At 33.5% G+C, this 22697-nt stretch overlaps 2 protein-coding genes across 2 annotated transcripts in view; both read right to left on the minus strand.

Annotated features, from left to right (window-relative positions):
* LOC113386496 (zinc finger SWIM domain-containing protein 8-like) overlaps positions 1 to 14216 on the minus strand; it is a 16186-nt gene extending 1970 nt beyond the window's left edge. Inside the window, exons 1-7 of the mRNA XM_026624276.1 lie at positions 14042 to 14216; positions 12524 to 12705; positions 9490 to 10944; positions 7015 to 7290; positions 6766 to 6956; positions 4375 to 4681; positions 388 to 620 (exon numbers count right to left, since the gene is read on the minus strand). Of these exons, the coding sequence (XP_026480061.1) occupies positions 388 to 620; positions 4375 to 4681; positions 6766 to 6956; positions 7015 to 7290; positions 9490 to 10944; positions 12524 to 12705; positions 14042 to 14097 (2700 nt within the window). The 5' untranslated portion in view covers positions 14098 to 14216. The remainder of the gene's footprint in view (positions 1 to 387; positions 621 to 4374; positions 4682 to 6765; positions 6957 to 7014; positions 7291 to 9489; positions 10945 to 12523; positions 12706 to 14041) is intronic.
* Positions 14179 to 22697, minus strand: part of LOC113386963 (zinc finger SWIM domain-containing protein 8-like) — a 63332-nt gene continuing 54813 nt past the window's right edge. Inside the window, exons 2-6 of the mRNA XM_026624722.1 lie at positions 19557 to 19850; positions 17698 to 17861; positions 16780 to 17635; positions 16390 to 16689; positions 14179 to 14455 (exon numbers count right to left, since the gene is read on the minus strand). Coding sequence (XP_026480507.1) covers positions 14205 to 14455; positions 16390 to 16689; positions 16780 to 17635; positions 17698 to 17861; positions 19557 to 19850 — 1865 coding nt within the window. The 3' untranslated portion in view covers positions 14179 to 14204. The remainder of the gene's footprint in view (positions 14456 to 16389; positions 16690 to 16779; positions 17636 to 17697; positions 17862 to 19556; positions 19851 to 22697) is intronic.

The raw sequence follows: 22697 nt of genomic DNA on the forward strand, positions 1-22697 counted from the left end.
AAAACACAAAATTATTTTTATTTTGTGATAAACCGTACACTATGAACTAAAATAGTCGAGAGCGCCGCGCCAGCTGAACAACTTTGGCCGACATTTTCGAATCTAAATTGTAAGTTTAAGGGTTAATCCGTAAGCTCTAATGGTGAAGGAAAGGTTTCACAAAAAATCACGAAATATTACGTAGGAAAGTCGGGTCTAGTAAAAATATCACGTGTATTTATTTTTTACCTCAATTTGAAAAAAAAATCTAAAATTTTTCAAAAAAATAATTCACAAATGTTACTAATTTTTTTGAGTGCGGGAGAGAAATATAACCACTATATCTATAAAAAATCGCTCACATGATTAATGAACGCCCCCTTATATGTATTATGTAAATAATTATACCTGTGGTGGTGGTTGCTGTGCCTGTTGCTGCTGATGAGCATGGAAAGCAACGTGTTGCTGGTGCTGCTGATGGTGATGGTGCAAAGCCATTTGATGTTGCTGGTGTTGATGCTGTTGCTGTTGGTGCTGCTGTTGCTGCTGATGATGTTGATGAGCAGCTACCGCTGCTGCTAATTGAGGATTATGATACAAGGCCGCTGCAGCTGCAGCTGCTGCGTAAGGTGTCACAACACCTGCAAAAAAAAACAAACATTTGAATAAATCTTACATATAAAATTCTTCTGTAACTATGTATGAATGGTTAATCCTCCTAAACTATAATTCGAATTTTCATGAATCTTCCTGAAGTTTGTTCGGGAAATTTTCTAGAATGTTTTGATTCATAGAAATATAGTTAGATTGTAGAAATAAATGGAAAAAATTACAAAAAACCGCTTATCATTGTTTGACCTTGAAAATATTTAAGGCATAGTTTGACATTAAAACAAATGAAAACCGTCACATTTGCCAAACATTTCCATTCACTTATAGGCTAAGGCAATATTAGAATATAATAAATTCATGATTATAAATAAGGAAAATGTAATGTCTACATTATTAATGCCAAAAAGCAGCTGAGATGTGCCAAAAATTAAAATAATATAATAAAATAGAGTCAACATGCGTCTGACAAGTGATGCAGTTCTGCGCATGCATCTCACGTTTGTGAAATGTCAGCTCAATGTAATTACATACCCTATTTAAATTCAATTTTGACATATTATTTTTTTAACTAAACTTAAAGAAAAATTAAAAGCGTTGTTTGCTAATATCTTCAGAAATATACATTTTAACGAAAATCATGTAATGAACAAAATTATATCAATTAAAATCCTAATAAATCGCTATTTTACAGTGCTCTAGGAACAATATTAAGCTAGATATGAAGATGGGTTTTTATAGTGCTCAAAATAAGCTTTAAAATGAGTACTTCTGCGTGTAAAATAAGTGAGCTATCATGCAATATGCAAAAGACGGATACAATGTTTTTTTTTTCCATTTAAATCAAATAGTTTATGAGTGCCATTTCCACCAAAATTAAAAATAATCGTTTTCCATCTAGAATTGACTTGGTTCAAGAGATCTTGATGGATTCTAGAAAATACCATAACTTTAGTACAAACGATTTTCAAAAAACTCATTAAAAAAACAACCAATTTCTCATTATTATATCTCTGAAATTCAAGGGTATTTTCTGACTAATTATTGCTTTTTATTATTTTTTTGTTACACAAATATTGATAGAGTTATAATTGTTTAAAGAGTGCGCAGCTGTAAACCAGAGTGTCTTTCAAGCCCTTTAACCCTTTAAAATAAGGGAAGTTACAGTAAAATTGATGATAGAGAAAGTTGTAGGTCATTTAATTACCCTTAAAATAGTATATTACAAGTTCTGATAAAATCAGAATTAAAAGAGTTATAATCCAAATAATGCCGAGAGTGGTGAAGGAGTGCAAATTGTTTTCACTTCTAAACTTAAGATTAAGATTAGCCTATTTCCAAAACATCAAGCAAATTGGAGCATAGTAAAAAAATTCGCAGAGCACACGTTTTTTTCCTCTCTATTTTCTGCAATAATTTTGTTTATCGTAGGTTGAATAGAGCACATGTGAACAGGATTTGACAAATTAATTCACTTCAAATATAAACTTAAGTAATAATGTATACTGAATTATTCGTGAGAAAAATGTAATTTAGATATTAAAATTACTAAAAGCGAGTTAAAATATTAGGTTGTCAAATATCTCCCTTCCGCTTTTTTGCTCTTGGTTTATAATACAAAAAGGCGGAAGGGAGATATTTGACAACCTTATATGGTACGAAATTTTAAAAATTATAGGCGACATTTTTGAAGCAATTATTTTTGGTAGAAAAATTCAAGGTGATATACCTATACCGCGAATGCTATATATTAATTCTTTCTGAATATGCTATACCTTTTAAAGACTTCAATTTCAACTTCTAGTACGTATATCTTATGCTATAAATCACAAAGGCAGACGATTTTTGGTGTGATAATTTTGGAAAATCAATGTTTTAGTGTGAATAAACAAAAAATCATTCATTTATACATCCCACATCTACAGGTATGACTAAAATTATTGGATAACCCAGGTATTAAAATGAATTGAGCTATTGGAAATAAATTTGTGCTATTAATTGCAGTGTACAATTTTTAATATACAATTTTTATTGAACTTTTTAATATTTGTTAAAGGGATAATTAAGTGTTAACTGTGGGAATTGAGAATCATAATTTTATCTGAAACAGTTTCTACATTTAACATCACTCATATTTGTGTAAATAGTAATTTGAAAACAATAATTATTATTTTAACTGAACGGTGTAAATATAGTATTGGATATTAAACTAGTTGGTTTGGTATTTAGCCTTGAGGCAAGTTACATGAACTTCCCGAAATGTGTAATTAATCGACTTAATCAATAAAAAATAATTTAATTTGTGAGTGATTATAAGTATTCCGAGTGGATTTATTACATATGATTGAAAACGAACGAACACTTTGACTCAGAGTATTTTCTAATAGCAAATTTTTAAAAATCACCAGTTTTTGTAATTGAACCAGTTTCCATGGACTTTAATGGTTTACTATGTTCATTAAACCCAAGTACTCTATCGTTATAATCCAAAAAAATCGTCTAATTTTAATTTTACAAATGACAAAAAAACTACTCATTTTCTTAATCTTTGATTAATTTTTAAAATTAAACTACTTGTCGTAAGGCCATGATATTTCAGTAAGTTCTATAACACCATGATATATATCGCCAAAAAAGTTCCATGAAAATCGGCTTAATTTTTTTTTCAAACAGTTAATTACAAAACTGCTCGGTAGATTTTCATCTAAAACTAATCAGTATCATTCCCAATTAATATCTTCGAACAGTTTTTGATTTTTTAAAATCGGTTCGGTAGGATGAGCTTAAATGTGGACGAAAAGTTTAACACTTCTTTTCAAATTACAAAGAAATGGTTTGACAGATCGTCTCACATAACTGACAAACGATAGTCCTTATTAAGATACATAAAATGGTTTTTAAATTTATGAAATCGATTCAGGCATTTTTCAGAAAACGTCGATGAAAGGTTTAATTTTGTCAAATGTCAGAGAAACGACACTAATTTTTGCAAACTTTGACGATTTTTTCAAAATTAAACGACTTGTGGTAGGGCCGTAATATTTTAGTATGGTCTACAAGACTATGGTATCTACCGTCAAAAAAAAATTAAAAAAAATCGTCGATTTTTTTTTTTAAAAAAACTTTATTACAAGAAAACGAACGGACGGCCGGCCGATCTTTACCAAAAACTAATCAGCACGATTCCCCAATCAATATCTATCGAACGGTTTTTGAATTTTCAAAATTGATTCAGAATTGCGGGCTAAAACGTAGACAAAAAATTTTTTCACTTTTCTGCGATTTACAAAAAAAAAACACGGCCCGGCCGATCGTCGCACAAAGCTTAGAAACGCTAGTCCTCATCGAGATACATCAAATGGCTTCTAAATTTTTGAAATCGGTCCAGTCGTTTTTGAGAAAACGTCGATTTACGGCGAAAAATCTGTTGGTGCACACGCACACACACACACACATACATACACACACACATACATACACACACACATACATACACACACACGCGCGCACACATACTTTTTCCAAATTTAGTCTCATTCGATTCAGAATGTCTCTTAGAACGTCCAGGAGAAAACATAAAATTAGTGAGTCGGATTTTTTGATGAAAACATAAACTTCTCCTTCGGGAAGTTAAAAATTGTAGACATGGGTACAGGACAACGTCTGTCGGGTCAACTAGTAATATTATATAAAAATGTTATATAGCAATTGTAAAGTTCATTTTCTATCTCACCAGGACTAGCGCGTATTGCATATGTGCCCCCGGCGGCGGCATTGGCGGCGCACCAGTAACCACGACGCCTCCGGGGAACTCCTGCTCCTCGTTCTGTCCAGCCTGCTGAACAGGCGGAGGAACCGGCATGGGCAAAGCAGTGGTAGAGATTTGGTTCACAACTACTTGTTGTTGTTGTTGCTGCTGCTGTTGTACCACCGACACTGGTATAGGTTGCTGTGGCATACCAGATGTGGAAGGAGGCATTGCTAGTGGCATTGGCTGCGCTACCATCTGCTGCTGCTGTTGAGAAGAAACTACAGGGGCAGACGTTGTCACCATGGGCGGTGGTTGTTGTAGTTGCGCCATTGGAATGAGATCCTAAAAAATAGACATATGCATTTTGATAAATAACTAGTGGTGTATGGCATCGTGCCTTAAGGCAAATTTCTGGAACTTCCCGTACCGTAATAAAATATTCAAAATATTTCAATTCAAATTATATATTACAAATACTGTAGTAACTTTCATTATTTTTGCTATCTTGTTATATCTGAGCAAATCAAATGTAAATCATTAATCAATTTATCTCTAGAACATTAACAATCGTCATTTCATTTCGAATTTAATTTCAAAAAAAAAAAAAATAGTTGCATTTACACAAAATTGAAAAAGTGCTCCCGAACAGTCACAGTCTAAACGCATTTGCAAATAATTATGTGCGACATTTTCACTGATACTGTACCTAGCTTGGCGACATTTATAAGAACTAAAATGTTTGTTGTTAAATTGAGGAGGCTACATTTTAATATATCTCGTTTTATATTTTTAGACCGGTTCGATTTTTATTTGTTTATAACTTCTAAACAAATTGTCCGATTGTTTTGCAATATCCAGCAAATTTTTAGCCAATTAAATTATCTCCAACTTTTGTTAATAACAAAATGTTGTATCTCATATCCTTTTACCCAAAATTTGCAATGAAACAGGTTGTTGTTAAATTTTGGAGGTTGCATCAGTATATCTTGCTTCACACTTTTGGACCAGCTCGATTTTTATTTATTTATTTATAACTTCAAAACGAAATGTCCCACCATTTTGCAATGTTCAGCAAATTTATAGCCAATTAAATTATCTACAATTTCTATTAACAACAAAAATTGGTATCTCTTGTCCTTTTATCAAAAATTTACATTTAAAAAGGTAGTTGCTTAAATTTGGCGGTCACATCGTACTCATGTATCTTACTCTGTCACTCTACACTGTCAGGTATATGTTGCTCTTTTTCGCACTAGTGTTTTATATCTCTCTCTCTCATTTTATCACTATATACTGTTGTCTCTTTTACGTTGAATCAAAACAGACTCTATATCACATGGCGACTTAAGAAGTTTTACTTCAAAAATAAAATTCTATTTTACTAATTTATACATCGCCAACCTAAGAAGTTGAATTCATATGTGAATCATAAATCAATCAATTTATCTCCAGAACATAAACAATCGTCATTTCATTTCGAATTCTATTTCAAAAAAAAAATGGTTGCCTAATTTACACAAAATTGAAAAAGTGCTCCTGTACAGCCACAGTCTAAACGCATTTTCAAATAATTCTGTACGATATTTTCACTTGTACTGTGCTTAACGTGGCGGCATTTTCATATTTTTCAATAGCTTTGTTTTCACAAAATTGGGAAAGTGCTCCGGTATATAAACAGTCTAAACGCACTTGGGTAAACATTTGCACCAGAGTGGCGCTTAGATTGTGCTTAGCTTGGGTAATTTTTTGAATTTTTGAATCCAAAATTACAAAAATATTTTATGGAAAATATAAAAAGATGTAATAATTTTTTATCCTCAAAAGCAATTGTTTTGTCAATACAAGCAGAAAGTTTTTTAGATCATTCAAATCGGACGCTTAGTTCACTCAAAAACTGCCATTTTTGCACATTTGGCTCTGTATCTTCGAATTGGCGGGACCTGTCTTTGTCAAAAACTAATCACCTCTTCTACCAATCATTACAAATTTAATGTTTTTTAGATCATTCAAATCGGATACTCCGTTCTCTCAAAAACTCTATATGTATTCTCTGCATTCTTTGCTCCGTATCTCCGTAACGGCTGGACCTACCTTTGCCAAAAACTAATCAGCACGTCTCCCTATCAACAAAAAACGAATGATTTTTGAACTATTCAAATCGGTTGATCCATGCGCCCGAAAACGTGGAAAAAATGCGGACATACAAAACCACACACACATCCATTTTTTCTGAGGTACGCCAGTAAAATGTTCAGAAACCTTCAAAGCGTCGAGAAATGCAAAAATTTTCATTTTCGATTTTCGGCCCATTACTATAACTACCCTACGGGAAGTTAATTATGCAGTTATAAAAAAACTGCCAAATATAAATTGCAATAATATTGTTGTTCGTCTATTAAAATGTAATAATTTAACATTTTACTTACCTGTGGTGTAGGTTCGACGACCAATGCAACCAGAGAATCTCCTGCTCCAAGAGGTGCAATGCCTGCACACATAACATCATCAGGATTAGGTGCATGACCCTGGTGTGGAGCGTCTCCAGGGGCCAAAATAACATATAAATCATACCAGTATCTTGCAACTTGGAATAATACTTCAGGATATACTCCACCGCCTGAAACAAAACAAAATTTATGAACAGTCCGCATTTTAAATTTCAATAGTATTTTTACCTTTAGCAACACTTTCTACTGTAACACAAGCCCTCTCCAGCATAACATCGCTTTGTTCCTTGCATTGTAAAATAGCTCTTTGTATTTCGTTAGGATTAAGAGCTTGGGCATGAGGTAAACAAGATAATGCCAATTCGGCAGCAGCTCTAACCATATTAGCGTCACAATTCTGTGAAGCACGATCTGCAATAGTTACTGCCTCGGGAGGTGTCAAATGCCCTTCCCAAGTATCAATCAGAAATGATATGGCAGGAGCACCGATCTCCATTGCTTGTCCTGGTAAAAAAGTAAAAATTATATTGGTCAAGATTTGACCAGGGTTTTTATTTAACCTGGGACCCTTCGGGGTAGGGGGTACAATTATATGAGTATAAATACCTGTAACATATAATAATAAGAGAGTCTAGCAAATGTAATAAGAGAAGAAGGTTGTAGAGTATAGTTCAATATATGTCATAAATTAAATAGTGGTTTTATTCACATTTTCTTATGGTGATGAAATATTTATAATTTACAGTCCACTCAATATCAAATTAATCAAAGTGATCCTCACCATATATGAATACAATAATCTTATATATAAAAATGAATCGCAAAATGTGTTGGTAAACGCATAACTCAATAACGCCTGGACAAATTTGACCGGTTCTTTTTTTTTAATGTTCGTTGATGTCCAAGTATGGTTTTTATGTCGAGTAATTGCTGAGAAAACCTTAATAACACCCATTTTCTTTTTCCCATACAAACGTTTTCTAACTAAAACGTAGAAAAAATTTGAGCTTTATTGCTATTATATAAAGTTCATATTAAATTACAAGCGCTCACTGTATGCTCCTTCTAAACGATTATACGGATTTTGATAAATCTTTCTGAAATTTGTTAAGGAAATTTTTTAGGATGTATGTGATTATAAAGCACTGGGATGTATGTGCAATATTGTAGAAATAAATGGAAAAAGTTGTAAAAAACGACATGTCATTATTAGAATATGTATAATAAATTTATGATTATGAATAAGAAAAATGAAATGTCTACATTATTATTGACTTAAAGCAGCTGAGATGTGCCAGAAATTAAAATAATATAAAATACAGTATATGTATGGTAGATTGAATGATACACATATGAACATGATAAGACAAATTAATTCATTTAAAATATGAAATTAAGTATTAATCAGCCTACCTTTAATGCGATTCATGCGAAATAACAAGCGCACGCCTTAGGGGGCGCCAACACAAGATTCGGATATTAAATTTTCAATATAGTTTTTTTTTTCAATATATAATTTCTTTGCATCTTTTACTAATATTTCCACAATATTTGTAAAATTTGTAAAAATTTCACTTTATAACAACAAAAGGGAAAGCAAAGATTAATACATACAATTCGGCTCTCACGATATCGATTAGAAGAAGTTTAAGATGCAATTTTGGATATACTAAATAATAAAAAATTAACCCTCTGTCGGTCGGCGTGGTCTGGCCAGACTTTTTTCGACTTCAATTAAAAAAAAAAACTTCTAGTAATCCTATCGACTTGAAATTTCTTGACTATTCCTAAAACTTCATTAGCTGTCGATCAATGAAAAAATCAGGACGAAAAAATGTACAGAAGGATAATTATGAGGATATTAACTTTTTTATACTTCGAATGGTCAGAGTGGTCTGTCTAGACCACCCATACATTTTGTATGAAATATACGCTTTTTGATATATGTAAACCAGTATTTTGTCTTTTTTCTGGTATTTTCTATTCAAACTGCATTTATTTATTCTTTGCTATGTATTGTAACATGAATGTTAGTATTTTCACGACGAAAGTTCCTTGAAAACCTACTAAACTTTTTGGTCATCGCAAACATTGAAAATCGGATGAATAATACGCACATTATCAACAATTTTTTTACCCGTACTGCGTTCGAAATTTTTTTTGGCAAACTTGTAGTGAAATTATATTTTCAACCTGAATTTTAATTTACAAGACGGTAAAAAAAGAAAAAATCTAAACTATAAATATTTACTCCTAATAATCGTCAATATATAAGATACCAAATACTCATTTATCCCATATAAATGCATGTAAAATGAATGGTGGTCCGGCCAGACCACTCCGACCGTTCGAAGGTGAAAAAATATCCGATCGACGGAGGGTTAAATTAATTTAATCCAACATGAAGTACCAGTGTTATGTTATGGTTATGTTATGCTGTTTAAAAGATTTCAATTTCCAATATAGTGTGGGCATTGAGATTCGTCATTTTAAAGCAGTTCTACATTTAACATCGCTCATCTATTATTATAAATGAATATGCATTTTGGCGTGAAGAGTAATTTAAAAAACAATAATTATTATTTTTAGGTAAACGGTAAATATTAGTACATTATATTCAAAAATTGCAGACATGGGTACAGGACAACGTCTGTCGGGTCACCTAGTAAAAATAAAATAAAAATGATAATTTTTTTTTCTTACCAATGATCCAGCTAACGTGCGAAGAGTACGTCCTGGACAGCCAGTTGGAGCTGACGCAATTATGCAATCCAAGGGCGTACAGGCCCAATTGAAATGCACACATATGCAAAGCCCTGTGCGGTCCATGATGATTCTGTGTAGTCGATGCTTGAGTAAACAACGAGGTACTACTATTACCTCCAGCTTTAGTCAATACACTTTTAGCCAACTCGAACATAAAATGCGCACTCGCTTCCGAAGGCTGGTTGGGTATAGAAGGATACGCACGCTTTCCCTTATACCTCGACTCTTTGCTCCTCGTCGAAGTAATTTGACTTGTTGTGACTTGACTGGTTGGCGCGCTGGTTCCACTAATTGATAAATTGCACATGCCAACGTTGTCAAGTTCGGCACTGGTTGAACTATGAGGTCTCGACGGTTGTTGTGGTAGTTGTTGCATTTCCCATGAGTACATGTGCGGAACGAATTGGTCGTTGTGTTCCTCTCGTTGGCGCATGGAAAACAAACGACTTCTTATGGGTGGATTGCTTGAGTAATATGAACTTAAAATAGGTGTTTTAATTAATTGATGTATTTCCCTATCTAAAAGCTTATCCATAATTCTTGCTATCTTATTAGGCTCTTGTTTGTAGTGGTTGAGAAGAACTAACGCGAGGTCTCCGCGTTGCCTTCTGGTGCCTTCACATAGTAAAGGATGATCGGCTTCGCTAACATTCGCTTTTAGGCCTAATGCTGCCACTGCTGCCTCAAATCCTAGGGCTTCATCAGTGGGTAGCCATGGAAAAACATTTTTGCTCTTGCCATTACTAAGTGCTTCAAAAATAAAGCTCGCCAGCATGATTGGCAGCAAAGCTTCGCCCCTTGAACGTAAAGTACCTTCTTTTAATTGCTTGGCACGCTCCCGCGTTATTGACAACTCTACAGGACCTAACGTTATACGTTTCAGTAAATTCACTAGATCAGACTCTTGATTTGCTAGTTTGACTTCCAAAGGCTTAGTGCTAGCCGGTGGACGCGGTAACTCCAAGCCAAAAAGACCAACTTTGAAAGCCAAAAGCGAGTGTTCTTGGTTTTCAGCTAGCACAGTGCAAAGAAAAGCACATTTTGCTAACGTGGCCGATGCTAAGACACTCAGTTGATGTGAAGCGGGATTTATATGGTGCTTCTTGCCTTTCTTCCTTTGTATTTGCGGAATTTCGACCATCAAATCCGGAGGATTTGCTAGCAGTTCCTCTGCCAATTTAACACCAAGGATGCATGCTTCTCGTCCGTGCCCGTGAGCATGCAAACCTTCTGCACGGGCGAATAAAATTTCCCATGCGTCATCACTCATTTTAATATTGTTAAAGATATCTTTCAGTTGCTGATCCATTGTCTTGTCTTTGGAGGTGCCTGCTGTACTCTGCACGGATTGCAATGCTTTGGGGTCATAGTAATAATGACTGTACTCATCACCTAAGGGAAAGAAAGGTAATATAATAACTAAGTGGTGCATGGCATCGTGCATTAACGCAAATTGCTGGAACTTATCGTACTAAAAATTATTTTTTTAAAAAAAGATTAATTTTTTTTTATATAGATAGTTGAGTCTTTTCTAGTGAGTAGTGTTAAATTGGTACACTATTTGGGAGCACTAATAGAATAGGGAGCAATAATGAAATACCATTTATTTCTAATAACTTTCAAACTCTGATTTAATGATAAATCTGTATGACAAACGTGTATAAATTATAAACTATACATTATAAACAAATTACCAGATCATTAGATATTAAAAGTAATGAGACTAGAATTTTTTTTCTAACTTTGACAAAATTAGAAATTGACTTGAAAAATTCAAATTTTTTGTAAAAAATTGACTTTTTTGGAAAAAAGACTTTTTGATAAAGAATGTTTTTTTTATATTATGGAAATTTTGAACTTTTTTCAAAGAAATCGCGCTGCTTCAGTTGAAAAGAGACGAAATATCAAAGCGCGTAAGCGCCTCGTCGCGCTCTAGCGTATAAACGATGTTACAGAACCCATAGGAATGTAAACAAAATTCATAGGAAGCGTCCATTAATCACGTAAGATTTTTAGGAGGAAGGAGGTGTTTGACAAAAATCACTATTTTTAAAATCATCATTTCTAAAAAAATCTAAACATTTTCAAAAAAATCAAATATTTTACAATTTTTTCTTGAAAAGTGGCGTCCATTAATCACGTGAGGTTTTAAGGGGAAGGGGAGGAGAGGTTTGTTGACAAAAAATCGCAAAATATCACATTGTGAGGGTATTGTGAGATATTATCACAAGTATTTTTTACTAGAATTTTTTAAAAAAAAACCCAAACATTTTCAAAAAAATCAAACATTTCACAATTTTTTGTCGTGACTAAAAATACACGTGATGTTTGGTGGTAGAGAGGGGTAATTTTGAAGGGGCAAAAATCCTTAAAAAAATCGATCACGTGATTAATGTACGCCTCCATACGTATTATTAAAATCTCTATAAAATATCTAATAATGTTATGTGCCCTAATATATATATGTATCTAATATTGATTTTTGACTGCCAAATGGCATTTTTTATTTTTTTACGAAACCGCTAGACCTGCTTTTCAAAATTTAATCAGTTCTTCATCTTGTCAATACAAGTAAAATGTTCTTAGAATTATTAAAATCGGACGCTCCGTTCTCTTAAAAACTGAGTTACCGTTTTCGGCACTTTTTGGCCCATGACTTCGGAAGGCCTAGACCTGCCTTTGCCAAAATCAATCCGTCTCCTTATCAATAGGTATCAAATGGTAATTGAATGATTCAAATCGGTTGAACAGTTTTCTCAAAACCATCGACAAAAATTTGTATCGAAACATATATACACACACATACACACACACACATACATCCAATTTTTGTAAGTATGCCTAATTGTTCAGAAACCTTTGAAACATAAAAACATATAAAAATATATTTCCGATTTTTTGCTATTACTTAACTTACCCTACGGGAAGTTAATTAATATAAAAATTACAATAATAAAGTATATCAACTTACCAGACATTTGTGATTCTGAACTAGACACACTATCATCCTTGCTGTCTCTCCTGGTCAGTTCAGGATGTTTATTATTGCTATTGTTATCAGATTCATCTTTTGATGAACTTCCTGCAGATTTGTTCGAATGGTTTGATCCTGCTCCACTGGTACTAGCCACTGGACGAGCGTATCTCTTATTGCTAAAATAAATAAAAACAATAACATAACAGTTAATAAAAATTAAATCTTATATATAAAAATCAATCGCAAAATGTGTTGGTAAGCGCATAACTCAATAACGCATGGACCAATTTGGCCAATTCTTTTTTTTAAATGTTTGTTGAAGTCCAAGGATGGTTCTTACGGCGAGGCAAAATTGAATAACAGTAGGGAAAACCTTATAAACATCCCTTTTCTTTTTCACATACAAACATTTTCTAACTAAAATCAATAGTAGAATTTGAGCTTTATTGCTATTATATAAAGTCCATATTGAATTACAAGCACTTACTGTGTACTCTACCTAAACAATTATTCGGATTTTGATATCTCTTTCTGAAGTTTGTTAAAGAAATTTTTTAGGATGTATGTGATTATAAAGTACTGGGATGTATATGCAATATTGTAGAAATAAATGGAAAAAATTGCAAAAAACGACATGTCCCTGTTTGCATTGAAAACAAACGAAAACTATCATCTGCTAAAAATTTCAATTTACTTATGAACCTAGCCAATATTAGAATATGTATAATAAATTTATGATTATGAATAAGAAAAATGAAATGTCTACATTATTATTGCCGAAAAGCAGATGAGATGTGCCAGAAATTAAATTAATATAAAATACAGTATATGTATGGTAGATTGAATGATACACATATGAACATGATAAGACAAATTAATTCACTTAAAATATGAAATTAAGTATTAATCAGGGCCGGACCTACCTTTAATGCGATGCATGCGAAAAATACGAGCGCACGCCTTAGGGGGCGCCAACACAAGATTCGGATAATAAATTTTCAATATAGATTTTTTTTTCAATATATAATTTCTAAGCATACTTCACTAAACTTTCCACAATATTTTTAAAATTCGTAAAAAAATCACTTTATAACAACAAATGGGAAAGTAAAGATGAATACATACAATTTGACCTTCACGATATCGATTAGGAGAAGTTTAAGATGCAATTTTGGATATATTAAATAATAAAAAATTAAATTAATTTAATCCAACATGAAGTACCAGTGTTATGTTATGCATATGGTTATGTTATACCTTCTAAAAGACTTCAATATCCAATATAGTGTGGGAATTGAGACTCATCATTTTATTTGAAGCAGTTCTACATTTAACATCGCTCATATTATAAACGTATATGTAAAATGTATTTTGGCGTAAAAAGTAATTTAAAAAACAATAATTATTATTTTTAGGTAAACGGTAAATATTAGTATATTATATTAAAAAAAATGCAGACATGGGTACAGGACAACGTCTGTCGGGTCATCTAGTAAAATATATTTCTATTACCTATCACTATCATCTGAACTGCTTCCACCGCCTCCGCTCCTATCCAAAGTTTTCATAAGACTCTCTCTAGTTTTCAATAATCTGGCACCAGCAGTTCTCTCACAACTTGCACTGCTATTCGAATCACTACTATTATTAGCAGAACTATTACTGCTGCCACTGGTCACCGCACTTTCATTGTTTGTAGCAATTCCTCCGCATCCTGGTGAATCTGTGCCATCGTCGTTTTCGCAGAAACCTTCGCTGGACACACTGGATCGATTGCCATCGTTAGGATGATGGTGATAGGATAGAGAGCCTGATGGCAAGGTGCTTGATGCAGATGCTGGTAGTGCCGAGGAAGTAGAACTACAGGCGATATTTGCACCGGTGCTGGTTGAGGGATCGAGTGTGTGGGACGAGCTTCTGAAAATCCTGAAAGTAGAAATTAAATTAAAATATACTTTGATGCACCGCACAATAGACCAGTGTTATGGCAAGGCCATGTTACGCTCCAACTTGCATACATTATGCTACTGAATCATACTGTCAAAATGTCATGTATTTGCTGTGCATTGAGGCGTTTTACGCGTAAACTGCAACGTCACTCGTATGTTATGAAGCTGGGTCAGAAAGACCTGGTTATTGAGGATCGTTTTTTTTTAACATTTGTGCGGTTTTTAGGTTAGGTTTTCTATCTGACAACCTGGCTTTTGTCAATATTTTTTTTTATTTATTTTTCATAGCAAGCAATACAAAGTACATTCAGCTACATTTGTTACAGTTATATATTATTTGACTGCGTGAGAGGATCGCTATCCTGCGATAGCGCCTTCATAGATGTTATGTTATATTTTGTAGTAAATCATTGCATATTCTTTTTTTAAGACGCTTTGGTGGTAAAGGCTTGAGCAGATCTGACGCTGATACGTTTGGATGACGACTTAGACGAGCTTTGTATCTGGTGCAGTAAAGACTAATTTCTTCTATAGTTCGAATTCTGAGATCTTGATATATCAACCAATTGGGAACGTATTTTGGAGCGTTTACGATTTCTTTCAAAATTTGATTTTGGAACCTTTGTAGAATAGTTATGTTCGATTTACTGGCCGCACCCCATATGTCAATATTTAGTATGGAGGTTCTTCATAACATAGCCTTGCCATAACATTTGTCTGTTATGAGGCAGAATCGGTCCATGAATATGATGAACTGGTTTGAAGATAAAATAGAAGGTCTAAAAGGATTGGAAAGACGAAGAATGCAGATGATTGACGATATAGGCGAGAAGAGAAAATACAAGCAACTGAAAGTCAAAGCACAGGACCAGGAATTATATAAAAAGAAATCCATAAAAAGGTGAATAATGGTTATCAGACGCAAATGGAAATAAAAAACAACAGATGAATAAGAATAATTGAAAAATCCTTTAGGCACATAACCATTTGCTATTATTAAACGAAATTAAAACTAGTGGGGTGTATGGCATCGTACCATATTCGAGAAATATTAAATGTTTTCATATAGATTATTATAAATACTGGAACTTATATATGTTTACAGAAAAGTAAATGAACAAAACTTAATCAAGCCGAGTTAGAATTGAAGGACCTTATCTCATATTTCTAAGAAAAAATAAAATATTATAATAATATTATAAACTGAATTGCTAAGTTAAAATTATTTATTTGAAGTATATAAGTGAGCTCTAGAACTTTAACTAGATGTAAAATTAAAATCCGAAATATTTTCGATATACGAAAAAAAACATTTTTGAAATAATTTTTTACCCAAAAGCAATCGTTTCGTTAGCACAAGCAGAAAGTTTAAAGAATCATTCAAATCGGATGCTTAGTTCTCTCAAAAACAGCCATTATTTGCAACTTTAGCTCCTTATCTCCGAAACGACTAGACCTGCCTTTGTCAAAAACTAATCACCTCTTCTCCCAATCATTACAAATTGAATGTTTTTTTAGATCATTCAAATCGGATGATCCGTAATCTCAAAAACTCGATTACTATTTTCTGCACTCTTCGCTCCGTATTTCCGTAACGGTTGGACCTGCCTTTGCCAAAAACTAATCGGCACATCTCCCTATCAATAGGAATCGAATAATTTTAGAACCATTAAAATCGGTTGATTTGTGCGCCCGAAAACCGTGGACGAAATCTTGTCTATCCATACGTACAAAAATACATACATACATATTACATACATACATACACACACATTTGCAAGAGAAGTGCTAATTGACCTGCGATCTATGGAAAGAGAAAGGGCAAATGGAACTTCGCTCATTTAAAAGATCAAGAATTTTAACGATTTTTGAACGATTACAATAACTTTTCTTAAGTTAATTAAGACTTACCTCTGAAAGTATTGCACGGTTGATGGTGCCTCCACTGTTGCAAATCCATCCTTCCCAAAGACTTTGGATGATTATGCCTGTAGTGATCCTGTGGATGCTGATTACTAAGCACAACTTGACTCGAATTAACTTGATTAACATCACCCTTCCCAGAATCTGCAGGCTTTTTGAAACACGTAAAAGGACAATGGTATACAGGATTCGTGTCAGCACTATGTGTAACACCAGGAATCGGATAATCATCCCAATCAAGATGACAAGCTTCAATAGCAGGCTTAAATCCAGTGAATACCTCCAAATCTGATAAAGGTCTGCTCCCACTTCCACTGCTTCCATGATGATGATGGTGGTGGTGATGATTATGATGGTGACTGTTGTTATGGTGGTGACTTGCTGATAATTTGTGAGAGCTTGTGGTGGTTGTTGTACTAGATCCACGAGCTTTGACAACTTTATCCAAGATTCTTAAATGCCATTTGATGAATTGAGCTTTAAGCATTTCTCGTTCCTTGGGCGCTAAGGCTGGATTCTGAGCAGCCAATCTCCATAAAACAACTATTTCGTCACATAAGGAACTGCAGGCGTGTTGAGACGCGTGAGCATTTGAATGTGCACCACCGTTGCTGTTGGATGATTGACCGCCTCTACCGGAATGCCCACCGCCTCCGCCGTGACTACCGCCGCCTCCAGAAACCGCAGACATCAAAGCCACACGCGTACTAAACCACCACACCAAAATCTGATCACAAGCCATACATTCCTCAGTTATAATATCTAATAACGGTATAGCATTCCTATCAGTTCTCTTAAACATTTCCCTAACAATAGACAAAAGATTCCACATTCCCTCAGGCTCTCTGCCTCTCAGAGGCCTGAGCAAGCTGCTCCATTCAGCAGCGGCCGGAGGCGCTGTGGTACTCAAATAATTCACGTCACTAAAAACTATAGGAGCAGGAACACAGAATTTGATCAAGATCTTCTTAATATTATCATGCAAGGTTTTGGTATCCAGATACCAAGACGTTTGATCACTGGCACTTGCACCTGCCGTCGGGTCTGGTGCGCCGCATACGGTATTAATTTTTGTCGGTTGGGAGCTGAGCAATTCATCTAAAAGTCTTTGAGCAGTGGGCAAAATTTGTTGAGGTAACTCGCTTATTAAATACTGAGCAAACTTTTGTAACTGGTCTCTTTGAAGCTGTTGGAGAGACTCCGATACGGGGGCGCGGAGACATACTTGATTTGGCTGGAAAAGAAAAGATCATATGAAGAAATCGACTCTGGTTTATAATTTCTGGCCGTACTTACACAATGAATACGATGCAAACATACTGCAACGATGTGAGAACACCAATAAGCGAGAGATGTACATGTACAATTGCAGGATGAAATTCTCCGTCGATCAAAAGTCACAGCAACGTTAAACTGTCCTCTCGGTTGAACCGAATTGACGGTAGCCGAGAGATGAAAACCTGAAGATAAATATTAAATTATTGCAAATCAAGGGGCGTCCATTAATCACATGTTAGATTTTTTGATACGTCGTAATATTTAGAATCATATTGAAATAATATATTATACTAGCTGACCCGGCAAATGTTGTTTTGCTAAGCAAGGTATATTCTAAACAATTTCTGGAGCCTCAAAAAATTTAATATGCTATATACAATGTTTGAATGCTATATACAATGAGGTATTATCAAAACAATAAACCCCATTAGTTTGTCTATATTTTGTCAATACAATCAAACTGGAAATTTTATACACTTTCTATAGAAAGCATGGCATAATCCAGTCCAAGTCTTTTTTGGCCTTCCGACTTATTGATTACTCTTCAAGTTTTTCAGCTTCTTTTTGGATACTGGATTTTGTGTATAATTATAAATAATACTACTGAGCTTATAAAAATTTTTCAAATTTCTGCCAGGAGATATAAAAAAAGAATTAAGTATTTCTTCTTTGACCTGCTTTTTGAAAAGTTTCAAGTAATGAATGAAAGTAAATTTAATCAAACGTATATATGAAGAGCAGGGCGAGGCACAAAAGTCCAATTTGACTTTGAGCAATTCTAAATTATATCACAACAAATAATACATTTCAACCGAACAATTATCTGACTAGGTTCAGTAAAACTGCCAGCTACTTCATCATTGTAGAAATGTGCTTTTTGCTGTCTTTCAAGACTTTGTTTAATGAACAGGTTTAATGTCTTATTTTAATTTTAAAAGTATTTTACAAAATAATTACACTTTTAACTAATGCCAAAAAACTACCAACGGAAGACAATACTTTTATTACGGATTTTCAAAGATTACCGTTTATCTCCCGATAGCAGAGTCATAAGAATCAAGGTTATAGCTGGTTATACATCTTTTTCCCTCTACTTTCAAATATCGTTGTTAAACAATGTTAAACTTTTGACGGCAACAATGATGGTTTTTGATACATCGGTGATGGATCTTTTCAACCCCGGACTTTTATAAATTACTATCTATTTTTCGATAAATTCTGGGAAATTATGACTGGGAAAATGTTATTTGACAAAATGTCCCTTTGATCGATACCAAATTTAGGTTCTAAATTTAAAAAACATAAATAAAAAATAATATAACCTAGAAAATGTTTTATAAATACCAATTAGTATATAATTATACAAATGAGATCTCTCAGAGCACTGTGTTCGAGAAAAATATGCCAAAAAGTGCATTTTTAAATTAACATTTCAAAAAAGTTGATATTTTGAGTCTCTAGTAACACTTGCGGCCCGTTTACTAACGTTTTTGTATATAAATAAAACTACAAACAAAACTACTTACTACAATTTAATCATAATCTTATAATATTCACGTAAAACATCCTATTAAACGTAATTGAACAACGTTTGACATTTGACGTATTAGCCACCGTCCATTGTTTTATTCAAATTACGCTTCTACAAAAATTTTCAAATTAAAAATGTAAAGTTTCTACGCGATTTTGAAATAATGTCTCTCACCTTTCCGACAACCTACTGATTAGCACGAATTTTTCAAGACTAAGTCTGGCCAAATCGGTTTAGCCGTTTTCAAGTTTTACTTAGACATATGAAAGAAAGCTCCATTTTTATATATAAGATAAATATATATATATATATATATATATATATATATTATTATTATTATTATTACCTATCTGAAGAGGATCCTTAACCGCCTTGATCCGAAACAAGTTGTCTCCTCTCTGGAATTCGTCGGCGCTACCGTTGGCCAAACACGAATACAGCCTGATGTCTTCCTCGTTATCAGGAAACGACCAGAAGGCGATCCTTAGCTGCAGTTGTTCCGGAACCGGAGGAAACACTCTTTCCACCAGTTCGAAAGGGATATGAGAGGCGACGCAGCGGGCGCAAAGTTCGGTCAAAGAGGCGACACCGTTTGTACTTGCGTTCGATGTTGAAGGCGCCGCCAGATTTGGAGGCGTGCCTGATGACGATTTGTTGCTACCTCCATCTGAAGAGGGAAAAAGAATCATATTTGTTAATTCAATTTTAAGGAAATCAATAGTCTACTTGTTGCGTCGTCAGAGAATAAAAACTAGTGGTGTATGGCAACGTGCCTTAAGGCAAATTGCTGGAATCGTAACAAAATGTTCGAGAAATTTTAAACGTTTTCAAATATATTATTACAAATACTGTAGTAACTTTCATTATTTTTGCTATCTTGTTTGTTATATCTGAGCAAATCAAATGTAAATTATAAATAAATCAATTTATCTCCAGAACATTAACAATCGTCATTTCATTTCGAATTCAATTTCAAAAAAAAAATAGTTGCCTAATTTGCACAAAATTGAAAAAGTGCTCCCGCATAGTCACAGTCTAAACGCATTTGCAAATAATTCAGTGCGACATTTTCACTTATACTGTGCTTAGCTTGGCGGCATTTTCGAATTTTTCAATAGTTTTCACAAAATTGAAAAAGTTCTCCAGTACATAAACAGTCTAAACGCACTTGGGTAAACGTTTGTACCAGAGTGGCGCTTAGACTGTGCTTAGCCTGGGTAATTTTTTGAATTTTTAATCCAAAATTACAAAAATATTTTATGGAAAATTAAAAAAGATGTAATAATTTTTTATCCTGAAAAGTAATTGTTTTGTCAATACAAACAGAAAGTTTTTTACAAATTGCCATTTTTTGCACATTTAGCTCTGTATCTTCGTAATGGCGGGACCTATCTTTGCCAAAAATTAATAACCACTTCTTCTCCCAATCATTACAAATTGAATGTTTTTTTAGATCATTCAAACCTGATACTCCGTTCTCTCAAAAACACGATTTGTATTTTCTGCACTCTTTGCTCTGTATCTCCGTAACAGCTGGACCTGCTTTGCCAAAAACTAATTACTTCTTCTACCAATCAATAGGGATTGAATATTTTAAACCATTCAAATCGATTGATCCGCGCGCTCGAAAACGTGAAAAAATGCGGACATCTCAAGGAGCCGTTTCTTTGTAATTTGCACAAAAGTGTAAAAATTTTCAGTTTTTAGAAATTTGGAAACTCATTTCTGTATTCGGATTCTATTCAAAAAGACCTTTCAAATGATACCCCACATGCCATAATACTAGCAATCATAAAATATTTGAAGTAAAACTTCTTTAGACTCCTCTGCTACAAATTCGTAAAAAGTGTATATTTTGTGGACAAATCACATGGTTAGTTTTAGTATTTGCTACATAAGTAGCACACTTGACATATTTGAAGAAAATAATCAGTGAGTTTTAAAATTCTAATATTTTTTGCAATAAAATATAACATTTTTCATTTCTTACAATACCGTTTTTACTTTAGTTTTTATTACAATACAATCACGGTTTTGTGAAAATCGTATTCTACTCGTCGAGACCTTTTAAACGATACCCAACATGCCATAAAAGATACAATCTGAAATTTTTGAAGTAAAACTTCTTTAAGCTCGTTTACTACAAATCCATTAAAAGTAGATAAACTTCATAGTTAATTTTAGTATTCGGATTCTATTCAAAAAAACCTTTCAAACGGTACCCAATATGCCAAATTTAAAATTTTTGAAGTAAAACTTCTTTAAGCTCGTTCGCTACAAATTCATTAAAAGTGGATAAACATCATCATCGTCAAAAGAACCTTTCAAACGACACCCAAACTTGCAAAAAAAACACAATTTAAATTTTTTGAATAAACTTCTTTAATAACTATGCCATTTGTCCACACTTTTTACGAATTTGTAGCAGATGAGTGTAAAGAAGTTTTACTTCAAAATTTTTACGTACCTTTTATGGCATGTGGGGTATCATTTGAAAGGTCTTCTTGAATAGAATTCGAAAACAAAATTTCTAAGCCCCAAATAGTAAAAAAAAATCTTCTATTACCATGTACGTATGTGTACATCGAGTAATAATCAATTATCCGATGCAGGTGATTGATCTCTCATTTCAAACTACATATAATAAAACAGTATGAGTCAGTTCATGTTGTGATCATGTGATTCACTCCTACGATGAACGTGATTCATGATTTTAAATTAGTAAGTACCTACTATAAACCGATTATTTAGCGGTTTTTGCGAGATGATGATTCTTCAGAAAACTATTAATGGATTTCGTAAAAATGTCACCGGATTTCATAATAAATTCATAAATGGATTAATTTTTCTCTTTGTACTATGACTAATTGCTTTTAGTTCGCTGATCAAAGGCCTTATTACAATTGTTTTAGAAAAATATTTTTCAAATATTTTGGTTTGAAAGTCATAAGTCTTTCTAGTATTCTCAAAAAAAAAAAATTGAGAAATTTTGCTTAAAAATTTAAATAAACTTCTCTTATTAACTTCCCGTAGGGCAAGTAATAGTAATCGCAAAAAAATCGAAAATGAAAATTTTTGCATTTCTCGACGTTTCAAAGGTTTCTGAATATTTTGGCATACCTTAGAAAAAATGGATGTATGTGCGTGTGTGTGTGTGTGTGTGTGTGTGTATGTATGTACGTGTGTGTATGTATGTGCGGATACAAATTTTCGTCGACGATTTCGGGAACACGGATCAACCGATTTGAATATTTCAAAGAACATTCGATTCGTATTGATAAGGAGACATGCTGATTAGTTTTTGGCGAAGGCAGGTCCAGCCGTTCCAAAGATACGGGGCAAAAAGTGTCGAAAACGGTAACTCAGTTTTTAAGAGAACGGAGCGTCCGATTTTAATAATTCAAAAAACATTTTACTTGTATTGACAAGGTAAAGAACCGATCAAATTTTCATAAAGGTAGGTCTAGCGGATTCGGAGATATGGAGG

The sequence above is a fragment of the Ctenocephalides felis genome, unplaced genomic scaffold, assembly GCF_003426905.1.
Source record: "Ctenocephalides felis isolate EL2017-DRISC unplaced genomic scaffold, ASM342690v1 CF-g0.4_SCAFFOLD_03571, whole genome shotgun sequence".
In the NCBI taxonomy this organism is placed as follows: domain Eukaryota; kingdom Metazoa; phylum Arthropoda; class Insecta; order Siphonaptera; family Pulicidae; genus Ctenocephalides; species Ctenocephalides felis.